Source organism: Schistocerca serialis, unplaced genomic scaffold (genome assembly GCF_023864345.2).
Source record: "Schistocerca serialis cubense isolate TAMUIC-IGC-003099 unplaced genomic scaffold, iqSchSeri2.2 HiC_scaffold_1401, whole genome shotgun sequence".
NCBI lineage: Eukaryota > Metazoa > Arthropoda > Insecta > Orthoptera > Acrididae > Schistocerca > Schistocerca serialis.
The window spans coordinates 703,082-721,776 of NW_026047627.1; the positions used below are offsets into that span (position 1 = coordinate 703,082).

General features: G+C 42.6%; 1 protein-coding gene across 1 annotated transcript in view; it reads right to left on the reverse strand.

Moving 5' to 3' along the window:
* The window catches only part of LOC126442695 (uncharacterized), a 57,641-nt gene that overhangs the window by 17,551 nt on the left and 21,395 nt on the right, over positions 1–18,695 (reverse strand). Inside the window, exons 2-3 of the mRNA XM_050090744.1 lie at positions 10,156–10,322; positions 2,090–2,217 (exon numbers count right to left, since the gene is read on the reverse strand). Of these exons, the coding sequence (XP_049946701.1) occupies positions 2,090–2,217; positions 10,156–10,322 (295 nt within the window). The remainder of the gene's footprint in view (positions 1–2,089; positions 2,218–10,155; positions 10,323–18,695) is intronic.

Consider the following 18,695-nt stretch of genomic DNA (forward strand, 5'->3'; position numbering starts at 1 on the left):
GACACGTGGCTGCAGTCGACCCTTAACCGTACGTCGATAAGCAGTATTGAAAACGAAAAATAAAATTCAGAATATCCCTCGTTGTGCAGGAGCAGTGAATTGGAAGGTGCTGCACACTTTTGAATCGGCACCTTCCAAAACGTTGGATCCGTCGTCCTTGCGATGGCGCCACTGCGCGCTCTGCCATCTAGACCTAATCTATGCCGGCCGGTGCGGCCGAGCGGTCCTAAGCGCTTCAGTCTGGAACCGCGCGACTACTACGGTCGCAGGTTCGAATCCTGCCTCTGGCATGGATGTGTGTGATTTCCTTAGTTTAGTTAGGTTTAAGTAGTTCTAAGTTCTAGGGGACGGATGACCTGATAAGTTAAGTCCCGTACTGCTCAGAGCCATTTGAACTATTCTGAACATACATACATACATATTTGCACACAGTATTATGTGAGAGCCCAGTTACCAGGAGCACAGGGTCAAAATCGTGAGCTGCGTCGTTACCTGGGCCACAGCACGCTTTGCCGTACTACTCTGCAGGGCTGTAGTGAAGAACCACGAGAGGAATTATCTCGAATACGAATACCTCAGGACTGCTGCAGCTGTCTGAAGACTTAAGTTTCATTCAGAAAGCAAAGTGCGTCTTTAAATCGAAACTATCTGTACAACATTGGTTTCACGGAATAACTTTTCTCAATTACACTTTTCCTAAGCACGTGCAGTGTATGATCAACGAAGCGTAGCTGCACCGCAAATGTAATAAAGAAGAAGTCCTTTAAACAGTCTCGCAAGCTGTGAGGTACTAACTCTACAAAATATTGGATACGTATCAGGTAAATTGTCTTTGGTGCAGTGAAATGCATGGACGATGGTAACGAAAACAAGATGCAATGACAGGACATGATACGATGTCGGCAGAAACCATTCTTAAATACGAAACCCGCAACTATCAATCTTTGAAATTACCATCCAGCAAACATCCGTAATATTTATAGAAAAAAGATTTAATCTACTCAGAACCTTTTCAGTTCACTAAAACAGGTGTCGCCTAATTCTCTTCTCAAAGGATCGAAAATGAGACTTACACGATACTTTAGGGACTGGCACGTTGCTACATACGCCACCAAAAGTTACACAAAGACACAGATCATACTGCGTCCTTTTGCTTTCCATGTATACTACTGTCAGAATCCAAACAGTCATAATGCACAGTGGCCATTCTGTGTGTTAAGGTTGGGTTGTTTGGGGAAGGAGACCAGACAGCGAGGTCATCGGTCTCATCGGATTAGGGAAGGATGGTGAAGGAAGTCGGCCGTGCCCTAAATCAGAATGGCCGGACACGGGATTGAACCGTCGTCCTCCCGAATGCGAGTCCAGTGTATGTGTTAAGACCACATAGCTTTTATTCTCGGTAGTGGGAAAATCACTGGTGGTAGTGTTCATAAATCACAGACAGAGAATTCAGACTCGATAATGGTTCGAGTTAGGCCACGAGACACGTACAGAAAGGCTAACGACTAAGATGAATGCTCTCAGAAAGCAGCATCCGGTTTCACGTTAGTCTGACAGAGATTTTCATTGGCCTTGACATATTCATAAAATGTTCTGGTTGTGACAAGTATCGCAGTGCCTTTAACAAAGCCACTCGCAGACGCAACACGCGCTAACTGGTGGACCTCAACTGCAGGTTGATGCTGATGGAGACTTGAAATGCCACACTCAGACTCTAGACCACTCTCCAATAAATATGATGCTAACATGCTTCAGCTTGTAAAGCAGGATTGGGTGCAAAGTTATCTGAATCTGTTAAAGAAGTAGCTAGCGCATACGAGAAAAGAAAGATACAGACGATTTTCTTCGATCTCTAACCATTCCGAGCTTAGCCTCCCTGTATCATAGCCCCAAAAGGCTCACAGAAGTAGAGGTTGGTTCAGAATTCTTCCAGAAGGTTAGTATTAGAACTGGAGAGCCAAAGATAGCTACAGTGTCAAGAAGGTAATCTGGGAAACAGTCTCCAAGAACTGGCCAGATGGTGTGTGTCATTTTCTCACCCCCTGTACGTATAATACATTTTGTAAGAGGAGGAAAAAACTCCACCTACCATACGTTCGAATGCGAGGGGAACCAACAGCTGCGAGGTGTGCGTCGCACCGAGTGAGAGCAGCTGCGCCAAGTCCCGCCTGTAGCTGGAGAGTCGTTTCCGGAAAGCAGCCGCCTGGGCCTGCAGTTCTGCACAAGACGGGAGACGACGGACTGGTGAACAAGCCAGTGGATGAGATTTCTGTAGGAAGCACAGCTTTCACTTTCTGCCCCCACAAAGTGTATGCAGGTAGCATTTACCTTTTGAAACTAGATCAATATACAATGTCAGTAATCGTATGAGTTACAGCACGGACATCTTGACCAGACGTTACAAAGCTGATATTCCAGTGACAAATTTAAAGAGCACATCAAGCAAAGAGAGAGGAGTACCATCACCTAACGTAGATCCAGTAATAAAAATTAACGTAATGGTAGAAGTATCAAAATACCTGAAGAAGTGGAAATATACAACTATTTCAAAAATCACCCACACAGCTTGCCCAACAATAAGACAGATTTAAGCAATAAGAGACCTCGAGATAAATTCCAGTCAGTTTTATGTGCTAATAATAGAAAGTAACATAAATGAGAATGTATAGTTTGGCTATTTGACTTTGACTTGCTGACAAGCATAGGACGTAACGATTTGCACAGGATCGTGTCTATGCTGGTTTTATAATACGAGTAGTCTTTACAACGTTTCCCGTGCCGTGAGTTGTATGATATGTATGGAAATGAGGAAGAATTATGTCCACTCATAAACGTTTTTATATTTAGGACGTATTTATTTTAACATAAGTAATATATTTTAGTAATTCAGTAAAAAATTGAATAAGGTGTTTTGCAAGTGTAGCTGAAAAAGCCATTCTCGGCCTAAACTTTCTAAGGACCATGGAAATCTATGACTACATTTGTACTGGTACAGTACCTTACATACTAACAGTACATTTTACAATTACATGATGATACACATAATGTTCTGTAATGTGTGACATGTATCCCATCACATGTTTTTATCTCACTTTTTGTACTCCTTTTTCTTTTTATTTGTCCACTGGATCAATTCATGTACGAAAGTTGTTGTGAATGCGATTTATACCTTTGTGATGTTAATGTGGTACAAAGAATACACATGTGAAATTATATATATATACACGTCAGAAGATTTGTAAATTTTGACACCTCCAGTGGCCCGATGCAAGTGATGTGCTGTTTTTAGCATTTTTTGTAATACAACTGCCTCATGTATGGGAGGATAGTGGCGTTCAAATACATGCCATCTGCACTTCCCTCTTCGGTTATTGCTGTATACCTGTATAAAGGGCATAGGATCGAAAATGTAGTCGTGAATACATATAATGTTACAGTTAATGGCAGACACAACGTCTTTAAGAAAAATACTGCGTTATTTTTATGCCTGTGCCAGATTTTTGGCATTTCGTCCTTATGCGAGCCTATTTTCAGTACAAAAAATACATTGCTACAGATGGAGAATGATGTGTGTACACGATGTTTGTTCTGTTCCTAATGCTTTTGGAATTACTCAGCGCAAATCGCAAAAGAGAAAGTCCAAAGAACGTGCATCTTAATGACTTTGTAAAAAAAAACGAATCATCGGCATGAGGGACTTGAGAGCAACGTACCGACACATTACACTGGCATCTGGCTGTAGGGCAACGACTGCAGAATGTATAGCAACGGGTTGGGAGAAGTTCACCAGCCATCACAGACAGACCGGTGTAACCTGGGTTGAGATCTGTGGCTACCACTAACACCACGCCACAAGCAGGGCGTTCTGTGGTGTTCAGCGGCGGGAGTCGATTTTGCCTGTGGCGGTCAGGTCGACGCTGCTCTGCCCTCAGGTGGCCTCGTGAGACGTCACGGGAAGCAGCGGTCGTCGAGATGCCTACCTCTGCAGCCCACAGAAACAAACAGGGGTCAGGAAGACTCGCGATCATATGATGTGGAAGGCATATGGAAGAGTTCTTAGGAATTTCCAAAATTTGGAAGCCAAATTATTATTCAAACTGGTTCTCCAGATAAACAATCAGTATCTCTTGAAAATATCATTCACATAGTTCTGTATGTTCAAGAACACATAAGTGCGAGGACATCCGCACAATTACCTTAAGAGCTCTCACACTCAAGTTGCTGACAAGATCATGTATGTAAGAGGAAAAACTAGATTGAGGAAGTGCTAGATTACGATCAATTTGGTTTTAGGAAAGATAAACGCATCAGCGAAGGACTTCTCAGTTGGCGATTGATGATTAAAGCGAGACCTAAGGAAAATCTAGGCATGTCCGTAGGATTTGTAGTTAGATAAAAATCGTACGATAATTTAAAATGTTGCAGGATTTCCGAAACTCTAAGGAAAATGGGTGTAACCTCTAGGGAAAGAAGGGTTACGTGCAATATGTACATCAAACAAGAGGATAAAGTAGGAAGACCAATAACAAACAGATTAGGTTAGGAAAGGTAAAAGACATACATCTAATCGCCCCTACGATTCAATCTGTACATCGAAGAAGCAATGACGGAATTAAAAATGGGGTTCAGAAATGGAATTAAAATTCATGTTGAAAGGTTATCAGTGACAGGAATAGCTGATGTCATTGCTGTTCTCAATGGAAGACAGAGGTAACAGTAGGAGATGTTGAGTAGAATGAGCAATCTAATGGGTAGACTCTATGAATTAAGACTAAACCAAAGAAAGATTAAATTAATGATCAGATCAGTGTTCAACTTGTCAGAATTGTAGACGAGGATCAAGACGAACTGAAAGAATTCTGCTACCTTGAGGACAAAGTAGCTGGCTGAAGTGGCCGTGCGGTTCTAGGCGGTGCAGTCTGGAACCGCGAGACTGCTACGGTCGCAGGTTCGAATCCTGCCTCGGGCATGGATGTGTGTGATGTCCTTAGGTTAGTTAGGTTTAAGTAGTTCTAAGTTCTAGGACACTGATGACCTCAGAAGTTGAGTCCCATAGTGCTCAGAGCCATTTTAACCAAGGCCAAACTAACTCATAATGGAAAAATGAAAGAGAACATAAAGAGTAGAGAAGAACATTCAAAGAGGATGTTCACGGCCTAACGAAGTCAACTAACATCAACTGTCAGTTTTGTAACAACGAAATCAAACAATCATTGATAAAATAGATACTGTTGTGATTGGCAAGCTTTCGGAGCCAGTGGCTCCTTCTGCAGGTAAAAGGGTTGAAACGGAAGTAAGAAGGGTTAAGGAAAAGGACTGGACAGGTCTAGGAAAAGGGGGAAAGGGGTAGATTTTGGGAAAGTCACCCAGAACTGCGGGTCAGAGGAGACTTACCGTACAAGGTGAGAAGGAATGTTGGGGATCGCATCCAGGGAGCTTAAAGGTGGAAGATAGGGTAATATACAAGACAGAGATTACTGCTAAAATATTGATCTCGTGTTAACAAGAGTGTGTCCTCCTATAATAGCCCTGTAAGTGACAAAACATATTCTATCAAAGGGAGAGCCAGCTGCGAAAAGATACAAGTCATATTCCAGCTACTGCGTAAACACTGTTTAACCTTCTACATAGGCATGACTACCATCACATTATCAATTAGGATGAATGGGCATAGGCTGAGGGTATATACTGGTAACTCACAATATCCTGTTGCAGAGCACGGTCTACAAAGTGACATTCGTGACACCAGCGCCTGTTTCACCATCTGGATTCCTCCCCCAGACACCAGTAACTCAGGACTCCGTAGGTGAGAACTAACTCTACAACATGTCCTTGGTTCTCGCCATCCAGCTTTCTATCACTGTAACTACTCTTTGATTCACTCCGTTTCAGTTTCCTGCATCTTTCATTGTCATTCCCATCTATTTTTCACCGCCCCATCCCACCTCTGTTATGTACAATGTGCTTACCTTCTCACTCTTAATAACTTGTGATCAATGTTTTAGCAGTAATCTCTGTCGTGCATATCACCTTGTCTTAAGCCCTTAGGTTTTCAAATCTCGTCCGATGCAGTCCTCAACAATTAGTCTTCCCTTCTCATCTCGTACAGTGAGTTTCCCCTGACCCACAGTTCTGGGCGACTTTCCCAAAGTCTACCCCTTAAGTTTTGAGCACAGTATTCTGTGAAAGTGAAACATGGACAGCGGGAAAACCGGGACGGAAGAGAATCGAAGCGTTTGAGATGTGGTGCTAGAGAAGAATGTCGAAAATTAGATGGACTGATAAAAGAAAAAATGATGAGGTTCTCAGCAGAATCGGTGAAGAATGGAACATACCAAACGCTTTGGTAGGTAGATGGGACAGTATTTTGTCCTTGGTCATGCAACCTTATTGTTTCCTCTTGGTTCTTGTACGTATCACCTGTATTTCTTTGCAAGTTACTCCCATTTTTCTCAATATTTCGGACATCTTGCAGAAGTTTACATTTCCGGATGCTTTTTCTAGGTCTATAAGGCCTATGAATGTGGCCATTTTATTTTCCAAGTTTTGTTTCTCTCATCAGTCACAATATCAGACCTACCGCCCTCTCATGCTATTAGCCTTCTGACAGTCAAAATGATCGTCATCTGTCATATTCTCTATTTTCTTTTCCATTTCTCTGTATATATTAGTCCTGCCGACAAATTTCATACATGAGGTGTTATGCTAGTTGTGCGATAGGCCTGCAACTTTCCGCTCTTATCTTCATGGTTGTGTCTATTGGTGTATCCACCTTTCTCGTATATTATAGATGCCAACTTCAATAATTCTTGGTTGGCACTATCGCCAATGATTTGCTGATCAATTACTGTGTTTTTTTCTGTTTCCCAAGGTTTCTTTTCCGTTAGCTCCTTATATCTATCTTTATTTGTCCAATTTCTACGATGCCCTTTTCATAGCTGTCCATTTCTGTTCAAATGAACTGCCTGTGTGGTATTCATCAACGTAATATCTACAGACCAAGAGAAAGTCAAATGAATTTCGTGATTGCTTTGCACTTTAGTGTCCCACTCCTTTCCGCATTTTGTTCTTCCAGACCATTCTCTTAAAATTCAATCCACTCTTCATCGCAATTCAGTTGACATCTGAGCTTATATCTGGCCCTAGGTGTGCCACACAATCGAAGAGCAGCATTTAGAAAACGATAATTTCGACTTCTAGACATAGATAATCGGACAATTCTTCCCATAAATACAGAAGTACGAGTATTAACAAGAGTCTCGCCAGGACGTAACCTCAGATGGAACTTTCCTGTGCCTCGATCCTTTTCGAAGCATACCTCCCGTGGGGAAGCGAGAGTTTTCTATAGCTACCGACGGTTGCGAGTTAAAACAAAGAACGACAGAGGGAGAGAGAAAGGGACTCCCCTCTCTTCCACTCCGCTCCAAGGCCAAACGTCGTGTGCAATCATGACTGTTTGTACTGAAGCAATAATGTCATGCAATTGCAGTACGTAAAGTTTTGATATTTTTATCATTATGTAGTTTGTTAAAAGAAAGGCGAACAAATATGTAAAAGTAATGCATCCACAGTTTGAAACAGTTACACTGTTTTACATCTAAGTCAACTTAAAGATGCAGAGCTACAATTTTGTAGTATGTGTATTCTGATATAAAGCATAACATGTGGAATTTATGAAACCCCATACATTAATTTCTGTCATCAGTGATAATACCTGCTACAGTTGCAAAATTGTACATCAGCAGTTGATTTTATCACTGGGATGTGTATCAACAGTTGTGCATGTCCCATCAAGAGAAACGTGTGTTCTTATGTGTCTCCATTGTTGTTGTTGTTGTAATTAGCAGAAGTAGTATAGTTATCACTACCGTGCGCTGCTCGGATACTTCGCATGTCGTAATGTTGACTCATGTCAGGTTATATATAAGAGAGTGCACGAATGCCTTAATTTTATCAGGTGGAATAAACGCATAAAGAAGTAAATAAATGTACACAATGTGCCAAATTCCGCTACTTTTTATAACGCACCTTACACTATTTCTAAGGACACGGGCTCTGTCGTTTCTTGCGACTCTTAGTGTCTGTTCTGCTGGGGTTGGCATCGTGTAGTGGATCCCCGTACGCTCTGTAGCGTATGGCATTGAAGGTCTAAAAATTTCGGAAAAGTTACAGTACCTTCCTGCACTGTCACTTTTATCGCAACGACAATGAACGGGAGTCTTAAAACGTCACGTGTCAGAGATCTGTGCTGAAGTTTAGTGACCGAGCAGTCTGGATCGCATCACATCGCATAGTGATTTTTTAATCCGGACCTGTGCGCTACCTTCATGCTGAGTGCCCTGGGGACGCTCCCAAGACAGCAGCCGTGTTCACAGGCCGCGTGGACACGCTCCTGGCTGGACGGCCGAACACTCAGCCGTCCTGCCGCATCCCGACATGCCCGCTAAGCCATCCGGTCTCAGCCTCACAGCAGATGTCTGGCTCCAGCGTGTGGACAGCGGCGGTCTCAACGTCCCTGCGATCTGGCGGCTCTACGGGACCTGTTGAGTGCCGTCAGCTGAACACGACACAACTGGAGAGACTCGTGGACTCTGTTTGTCGGCCAACTCAGGCCCTTGTCGAGGCTAGAGGCGGTGTGCTCTACTCCTGTGTCAGCATGATCTCTCCTTATCTGACATCGAATGAAATCTGTCCTCAACCTTCATGTTTATTACTTGTAACCTTCCACATAAACACAACTAACTCGACCTTGTTTTGTAAGGAGAAAAACGTACGCCTGCGAGATCTCAACCCTAGATACCAAACACCCGCCCTCTCTTAAAATAAATGGCCATACTTAAGATAATACTCATTTCAGACGTCTTGAATGCAGAGTTTTTAAAGTTCTGTAGGTGCAGGTTGCCTGCCACTGGCTCCGCCCCACTGCAGCTGCCTGATGCACGAGTGCAGAGTACTGTGCAGCGGGGTGACGTCCAGAGCCCTCAGACCCGCCTCATGTCGCAAGTGTGGGAAGACGTGTGTGGAGCCGGTCACGTCTGCCCCATGTGTTTCGAAACTTTGTTCTTCAAGTAGAACACATGTTATTTAACGTGAAAAACGGGTAAGCAATATGAGCAGATAGTATTTCAATGCCATGTGCATATATGGTCAACACTGTTTAGCAATATTTTAGGACATATTCTGCAGCAGTTTTTTATAAAACACACGCACACACACACACACACACACACACACACAGATCTCTGTTACGGACAGAGGCAAGGTGAAATCTGACAACATTACTTCTTCAAAGCAAGCTTCCTAAACAGTCAGTTCGTGATTTTACGTCTCCGTCGCATTGTGCCAATGAAGTTGTTTGACGAAAATGATCGTGGTGAAAGGGTATCGTCATCATTGTCACCACCATCCTCTCATAAAGAATAGTCTAACGTCAATCAACTATTCTTCTCTCCATTTAACGGGTCTTCTGTATGACTGCCGCAACTAAATCGCAAGGTACAAATAGTAGCACAAAGAAACGCTCATAGAGTTTCTTTTGCCTCGTGTAAGAGTTAGTCGAATAGCCACATATAACGACGCTTACCGGTCACAACTGTCGCGAGCTTTGACGTTTAAACGTGGCAATCTGACCGTCACTGTATACTGCTCCTGGAGTTGCCACACTGTCGCTTGTCGGTTGACCGGCACTATAAACGCGAACCTCTTACTCACCGTACCGCACAGTAGTTCGAGCTCCGACAATGGGCGAACGCAGCGGAGCGTGCCAGAAACAAGTCGTACACGAGCGTTGAAAAGCTACGTGTTCAGAAGGTCTTAACTGCGTACAGTCATAATCGTGGCGCAAATCTCCGCGAGACATAGACAGCTGGGGCTCACACCTTGCAAGTGAGCGTTTTGTATGTGAGACCAGGTTGGTGATCTTCTCTTGTTACAAGCAATCGGTTGTGATTAGATAACTGTTTCTTTTATCCAGTGTGATTATTATTTACTTCTGATGTTTTTATTTCTATGCACTGTCATTAGGACTGAATTTTCAAATATGGTGCAACTCCATCATCATGTGTTCATAAGCATCGACGAGAGTTTTTATAGAATACCTAAATGAGCACATTACACTTTATTTAACAATAACGAACTTCCAAATAATATACTCACCAGTTTTATTCCTCCACTTAAACTCAACATGACGCCGCCTCTCACATCTCACCCTGCCGAACGTGGCTCCTGTGATGCGTCGAACAGCATGCACTGACTGGGACAGGATATGATGCCTCAGATCAGCCGTTCGCAGCGTTGTCATGTTCCATTCCATGTTGTTCAACCTTCCAAAATAAAATGGAGTCAGCTTATGTGACAGATGATATTCTGAAACTTGACTGTATTTTGTAGACTAGAATAGTCAAAACTAAACTGAACTTGCCCTTCTCCAACTTTTACGTTTCCCATTGATAGAGGTCGCCAGCCCATTAGAGACGAATCGAGGTGTCAGACAGGAATTGTTGCGTACATCACGGCTGGTATGCGAGTCTGCTAACATATTCTGGCGAACTGATCATTTCTGATGAAATACAAGAATTCACATACAAACATGCAGCCAGAACTTTGATTGGACAAGCACGGCAGACCGCCTTCAAAGGCATGGAGTGGGCGCTCCCCCACAACATGGCTCACCGCCTGCTCCTTGGCGCCATAGTCACGAGCAGCACTTCCACTATAATAGCACGTTTTCAAGACGTTGCCATGTCTCTCCTGTGCCGTTTGGATGAGGTTGAATCTTGGTCTTTCGTGACAAGAAAGACCATACTGCGCTACCTTACTCAGTTGGACTGAATAATTATTGCACTCTGTCTTTAGAATTAGTACCTTGGCATCCTTGATTGTGAGATTAGCAGGGACAAAATTTAACAGAACATGCAACCCCTAAGTGGGATCTGTTGTAGCAATGTCATTAATAGTCAACATGGGTCCTCACGTCTTAACTGTATGAGTGCCACTCTCCCACGCTTTAGCACAATATGCGACAGCTCAATAACCAACAGAAATTGCAGCATTGTTTTATTTGTCTACATTTGCTCCCCAGTTTTTTTTTTTTGCAGGAGTGTAGTGCAGTTGATTTAGAATAGAACCAAATGACTTTCACAGTTCCGCGCAGTGCTGCATAAATGACAGTGGCAGGAAGAGGGAGACAGCAAGGTAATTAAGGAAGTAGCTGCAGGAAATTTTGGTCCTGTCCAGGGGCACATATGACTGCCTGTGTGCCTCTGTATCATGGAGGTAGAACTCTGTGGGCTCAGTTCCGCTTGTGTTTGGCTGGAGTCTCTATCTGTAAAAGTACTCCCTCAGTTTGATGTCAACTCGGAGGCTCGTCGACACAATCAGTAAGTAGCCAGTTCCACTAGATGAATGCGGTCACTAGGCGGCCACAACAATAAACAACTACCTGGGACCTTGGAGTGAGAAGAAATTGGCTAAGGGGACACGTGAAACGGAACCTGGATCAGTGGAGTGGGCTTGTGTTCACCGGCGAGTACAGGTTTCGAATGTCGACTGGGGCTCGTCGTACAGGGCTGTGTAGGCGACCAGGCACCGGTGCAGGTCTCTATCCATGGGTTCTGCTGCGGGGCGGGACTGTCGTATTTTGGGCTGCTATTATGCAAATATCTACAGTAGCAGGAAACAGTATAACGGGAGTAGGATTCTTTAGCAAGGTAGAGCAGAGAGTGTGTTACAGTGAACAGTTCAGTGATACAGTTATGCTTATCACAATCGACAGCAAACCAACACCCACAACGATAGTTCAGACACTACATGCCAACGTCGGAAGCTTAAGATGAAGAGACAGGAAAAAGTATATGAAGGTACTGAAAGGGTAATACAGGACGTAAAGGGAGATGAAACTCCATTACTCATGGGAGACTGGAATGCAGTTGTAGGGGAAAACGTGGAAGAAATGGGTACTGGAGAATATGGGGTTGGGATAGGGAATAAGAGAGAAGAAAGACTCAGTCCTGTAATAAATTTCGGCTAGTAATAGCGAATACTCTTAATCGCAAGAGGAGTATGTATAATTGCAAAAGGCTGGGTAATACGGGGAACTACAGTTAGATTACATCATGGTCCGACAGAGATTCCGAAAAGATATAGTGGATTGTAAGGCATACGCAGGAGCAGATATAGACTCATGTCACAAAGTAGTAATGATAAACAGTACGTTGAAGTTTAAAAGATAAGTCAGAAAGAATCGATATGCAAATGTGTCAGTTACAGAAGTACTAAGGAATGACGAGATACTCTTGAAGACCTGCAAGGCTATGGATACATCAACAAGGAATATCCCAGTAGGCAGTCCACTTGAAGAGGAATGGATATCTCTGAAAAGGACAATAATAAAAGTTGGAAAGAAAAACATAGGTACAAAGAAAGTAACTGCGAAGAAACCATGGGAAATAAAAAAAATAACTGAAGTATTTCTTTTATTACCCATGATGAAAGAAGGAAGTTCAAAAATGTTCAGGTAAATTCAGGAATATAGAAATGCAAGTCCTGAGGGCTGAAATAGACAGGATGTGTAGGAAAGCTAAGACGAAATGGCTGCCTGAAAAAATTGAAGAAATCGAAAAAGAAATGATTATTGAAAGGACTGAGTCAGCGCATAAGAAAGTCAAAGCAGCCTTGAGTGAAATTGTTAGCAAAGGGTGGTAACATTAAGAGTGCAGTGGGAATTTCACCGTCAAAAAAAGAGGAGGAAGTGTATATATGGAAAGAGTACATTGAAGGCCTCCATGAGGAGGGAAGATTTGTCTGATGTGATAGAAGAAGAAAGAAGAGTCGATTTAGAAGAGATAGGAAATCCAGTAATAGAATCAGAATTTAAAAGAGCTTTGGAGGACTTAAGATCAAATAAGGGAGAAGGGGTAGATAACTTTCCATCAGGATGTCTAAAATCATTGGGGGGAACTGGCGACAAAGCGACTATTCATGTTGGTGTGTAAAATGTATGAGTCCGCCGACATACCATCTAGATTTCGGAAAAATATCATCCACACAATTCCTAAGACTGCAAGAGCTGACAAGTGCGACAATGATCGAACAGTCTGCTTAACAGCCCATGCATCCAAATTGCTGACAAGAATAATATATTGGGGAATGGAAAAGAAAATTGAGGATGAGTTAGATGACCATCAATTTGGCCTTAGGAAAGGTAAGTGCAACAGAGAGGCAATTCCGACGTTGCTGTCCGTGATAGAAGCAAGACTGAAGAACAATAAAGTTACGTTTATAGGATTTGTCGACCTGGAAAAGATGTTGAGCAATGTAAAATGGCGCAAAGTGATAGAAATTCTGAGACAGACAGGGGTAGGCTGTAGAGAGAGACAGGTAATACACAATATGTACAAAAGCCAAGAGGGAATAATAAGAGTGGATGACCAAGAATGAAGTGCTTGGATTAAAAGTGATGTAGGCAGGGATGTAGTGTCTCGCCCGTATTTTCAGTATGTACATCGATGAAGCAATGATGGAAATACAAGAAAGGTTCAGGAGTGGGATTAAAATTCAAGTTCAAAGGGTATGAATGATACGATTCGCTGATGACATTGCTATCCTGAAAGTGAAAGTGAAGAAGAATTACACGATGGGCTGAATTGAATGGACAGTCTAATGAGTACAAAATATGTGTTGAGAATAAATCGAAGAAAGACGAAAGGAATTGGAAGTAGCAGAAATGAGCACAGAGATAAACATAACATCAGGATTAATTGTCACGAAGTATATCAAATTAAGGAATTCTACTACCTAGGCAGCAAAACAACCAATGACAGATGGAGCAAGGAGGACATCGAAAGCAGATTAGCACCGGCGAAAAAGGCATTCCTGACCAAGAGAAGTTTATTAGTAACAAAGATAGGCCTTCATTTTAGGAAGAATTTTCTGAGAATGTACGTTTGGAGCAGAACCTTGAATGGTAGTGAAACATGGACTGTGGGAAAACCGGAAAAGGAGAGAATCAAAGTATTTGAGATGATGTACTACGGACGAATGCTGAAAATTAGGTCAACTTACAAAGTAAGGAATGAGGAGGTTCTGCGCAGAATGGAAGAGGAAAGGAATATGTGGAAGGGACGCGATGATAGGACATCTGCTAAGACATCAGGGAACGACTTCCATGGTACGAAATTGGAGAATACATCCAGCAAATAATTGAGGACGTAGGTCGCAAGTACTGCTCTGAGGTGAAGAGGTTGGCATAGGAGAGGAATTTGTAGTGGGCCACATCAAACGAATGAGAAGACAGATGACCCCCCCCCCCAAAAAAAAAAAAAAAATGGAAAGGTCTCTAACGTTTCATCTCCAAATGATGGAAACATCTTCAGAGGCTATGAAGGCTCAGGCAGCAGTTTGAAACTTCTATAAACTCTACAAGCTGAACTGTTTGTTGGGATCCCTGCCACAGTCGGGCTGTGATGTCGTCAGATGGCTGCTTAAGAGCGCAGAGTCACGAGTGCGTGTGTTGTCGAGCTTCTGCTGGGGAACACTTGGCGCTGGTTTCTGTATTCAGCACTGAGGTCAGCAACTAGTCTAATTTCTCTCATTCTTCTTTCCGTTAAAGTTGCTTTCGTGCTTTGGAATTTGAATGCCCTCTCTGTAAATTCAAGCACAGTAATATTGGTTCTATATTGCAGAGACAACTTTTTAGTTTCCCTGGTCCGAGTGGATATTCTGCAACTGCCGATTTATTGCTATTTCGCAGATGACAACTGCTCTTCTGTTCCTTAAGCAAGAAATGAGTACTTCTGTTTGTACTACACATGTGTGCTTCACTGTGTATGCAAGACAATTTATATATTCTTCCTGTGGCAAGTGCTGGCCTACATTCTTTACAGTGTTCAAAACATTCACGCTCCTTCGTAATTGGTATAAACACTGCATCAATACTATGTATTCCACGTACTCTTATCATGTGAACCATGACTGCTTTTACGAATGGGAGTAAATCTTTGTTTCTTCTTCATGAGAAGCTCCATACCTTTATGGACTTACTGCCCTATTTATCTCTTTCTCAGATTAATCATTTATTCTGAAAGTAGTGTTTAAATGGTCGGAACGTTCCTCCAACTACTCTGGTGACACATTATTTAAGCCAAGCCGACCAATGTTCTTATTACTGCTCTTTTCAGTTTGAGACAATGACTGGAATTTTTGTGAATGTATCCACATGTGTGAGTGAGGTTTTTGCAGACCTTCTGTGCCTAACATCTGTGGATTTTCTAAGTAGCTGTACATTTTAAAATATTTCAACTTCTTTCTCTTTCTCTATACTGGATTTTATATTATAACTAATATCATTCGGGAAGTTTAGAAATTCGGTGTTCTTTTTGTCCATGAGGCTATATAACGAAGTATGAGTGTCATCAATATAACAAAACCAACAATAGTTATTTTTCGTGCTGGGCTGATGAGCTGTTCCTTCCATTTTTACATATAGAACTCCGTTGTAACTGTCCTGAGTGTGTTTCCCATAATGTTCTAATGAATACAGTTTCAGAAAACTGGATGATTTATTCCAGAGCCCCACAAACTGAGCGAAGTCAGTAACGCTTTGGTCCGCCTCTGGTCCTTCTGAAAGCAGTTATTCGGCTTCGCATCTACTGGCAGAGCTGTTGAATGTCCTCCTGAGGGACATCGTTCGAAATCATGTCCAGCTGGCAGGTTAAGTCATGAAAACCCCGAGATGGTTGGAGGGCCCTACCCAGTATGCCCCAAATGTTGTCAGTTGGGTAGAGGTTTGGCGCCCTTCCTAGTCAAGGTATGTTTGGCGAGCAATACCTTGCTGATATGTAAGGTCAGTATGGCTTGCCATGACGGGCAACAAAACTGGACGTGGACATATCGCTCTGCTCTGCGGGTGACTACTAAAGTGGTCCTGCTATGAAAGTGAATGGCACCCCAGACCATCACTCCCGGTTGTTGGGACTTATGGTGGGCGACAGTCAGGTTGATACCCCCCATGGCATCTCCAGACATATCTTTGCTGGACACTGGGGCTCAATTAGAAGTGAGGCTCATCATAGAAGACTGTTACAGTCAATGAGATTCCTGGCCGAAGTCGCGTCTAGAGATGCCCCAGATGGTCGTAGGATACCAATCTTACTGTCGTCCGCTATATGGTCTGACCACCTGGATTGATGCTCAGGGGTGTCATTTGTCTTCACAGCAGGACCTCTTTGGTTGTCATCTGTGGCACCCTTACAGCACACCAGATCGCCTATGGTGTTCTACACCCTATTTTGCTGCCCATCTAGGTTAGCCATCATCGGCTAACTTTTTTCCAAGATAACGCCCACTCACACATAGAGAGAGTTTCTACTATTTGTCTTTGGACTTGCCAAACCCTACCTTGGCCAATAACTTTGCCAGACCTCTTCCGAATTGAGAATAATTGGAGCAAATAGGCAGGGACCTCCAACCAGGTCGAGATTCTGAGGATCTAACGCAGCATTTGGACAAAATATGGCATCATGTTCCTCAGGGAGACATGCAACAACTCTGTCAATCAATGCGAAGCTGAAAATTTGCTTACATCAGGATGCATTGCTTACATAAGGACGCATTATTGACTTGCTTAATCTGTGAAGCTTCTCTCTCGAATAAGTCAGCCACTTGTTTGTCTGTTCATGTACGGAACATCTGGACCTTTCAGATAGTTCGTTTTTTTGCCTAAGAGTGTAATTTCTATATGTGACATCGTGCTCCATCTACGATTTTTACCCTCCTCGCTGCCCTCCAATAGTAAACTGGTGATCCCTTGATGCCTCAGAATATGTCCTGCCAACCGATCCCTTCTTCTAGTAAGCAGTGATAGAATGCCTAAATAGGCTAATATGTGATGGGCTTAGCATGAAGGATTCTATTTTTTGCATAAATTAACTAAACCTTTTATATGTCTTTTTTTGCTACAGAGGACTGTAGAAGACTTGCTAAGTGCTTGGTAGCCATGCTTGTCGAACAGTCCATAGCGCTAACAACTGGTCTTAATCGAATGATGGGTTTGTGAATTTTTGGCACACTACACAATCTTGGTGGGACCAGATCTGATTTAAAAAGACATTTATCGTCTGTGGGAGAAATCGAGGAGGCTTTCACTAGCTGATGCATTTCCCAAAGTATTGCTGTTGGTGTGCTTTTGAACTCCCTGTACCTTCCTGGTTGTTATACAACGCCATTTATACTGCAGTAGGTTCGTTATTCCATTAGCATTGTAGCGTTGCCCTTATCTGCTGGAAGCTCTAGAATACATAAAAATTGAAGTCTCGGACAGGTTTCTTTTCACGTTTCGTTAAGGTACTGATGTCTCAGTGCTTATTGCCTCTGGTAGTGTCGCTGGTGGTGCCTCCAGATTTAGGGGACGAAGTCTTTGGCACAGAAATACGCTATGGAACGCGGCCTGATACCCATTAATCAAAATTGACCAGTAGGTTGTATTTTAATTATTTATCAGTACGAGTACATGTGTTAGTGTTTGTAGGAATCACGAAAGAAATGAGGAGTGTAGAAACGGGAGAAATCCTTAGAGAAGGGGTGGCCAAGACATCAGGTCACGGGCCATGCCCGGGCACAAGTGCATTTGGCTCATTATATACATCTCCCCAATTAACATTTCTTAAATTTTCTCTGAAGTGCTCAATAAACACTGGGTTGAGCAACCTTACAGTTTTATTTCATGGTTTCTGAACTGTACACCTTGCTGTGTTTAATCAATTGTACATCATGGGTTGATAATCCATTTATCAATGGGGAAGCATATGTTAGTTTTACACCCTCTTGCTGTACAAATACATAATCTATTAGAGCGCTACTGTCTTGAGCTATATGTGTAGGGAAATTGATAGCTGATTCTATATGTAATTAATAACACTTATACTTTTCTCATCTGAACTGGTTAGAAAGTTTACATAGAAATCATCACAGATTAATAACTTCCTGTTTTTGGCTGATAGACAGCGTAAACTTTTTTATGGGTAGCTCCCAATCTCCTAATGGGGACCTCTACACTGTTGCTACCATCAACACTACATTATCTAGGTGTAGTTTATATGTACAAACTTCAAAGTGCTGATCCATGCAGAATTTGCTTACTTCTCCAGTTTTGTATTTATATCCTTGTTTTTGTAAACGGCAACTACTCCTTTATCCATGCTATATCTGGAAGTGTAAGAGGCTAAATTATACTAATTTATACTGACACTATCCATCACCACAGTTACATGGTGTTCAGTCAAAGTATATCAATCTCATTGTTATTTGTGAGGTCATCTACACATACTAACAGATCATCTACTTTATTTTTTATTCCCCTGATATTCTGATGAAGTAAGTTGATACTACCCTTAGCTTCATCCCTATTTACTTTACATGAAGCTTCTGTTATTTTATTTTTCTTGAGTGTTGCCTGTTTGGACTTTGACCTTGACATAAGAAACCTGTCTACCTGGTGCCATTAACCACAGGGGTCACCCTCGTGTGACTGAGGTTCCCCCTTACAGTGTCGGCTAATAGAGAAGCTGACTTATCTTTCCCCTCCCTATTTCGGTGCAGGCCATGCGTAGTGTGTCCTCACCTACCAGTAGTGTGTGAGGTTTTGGCGGTATCTGGAACATCCCTTTCCTCCACTACTTCAGATAGCAAGCCAGAGTGTT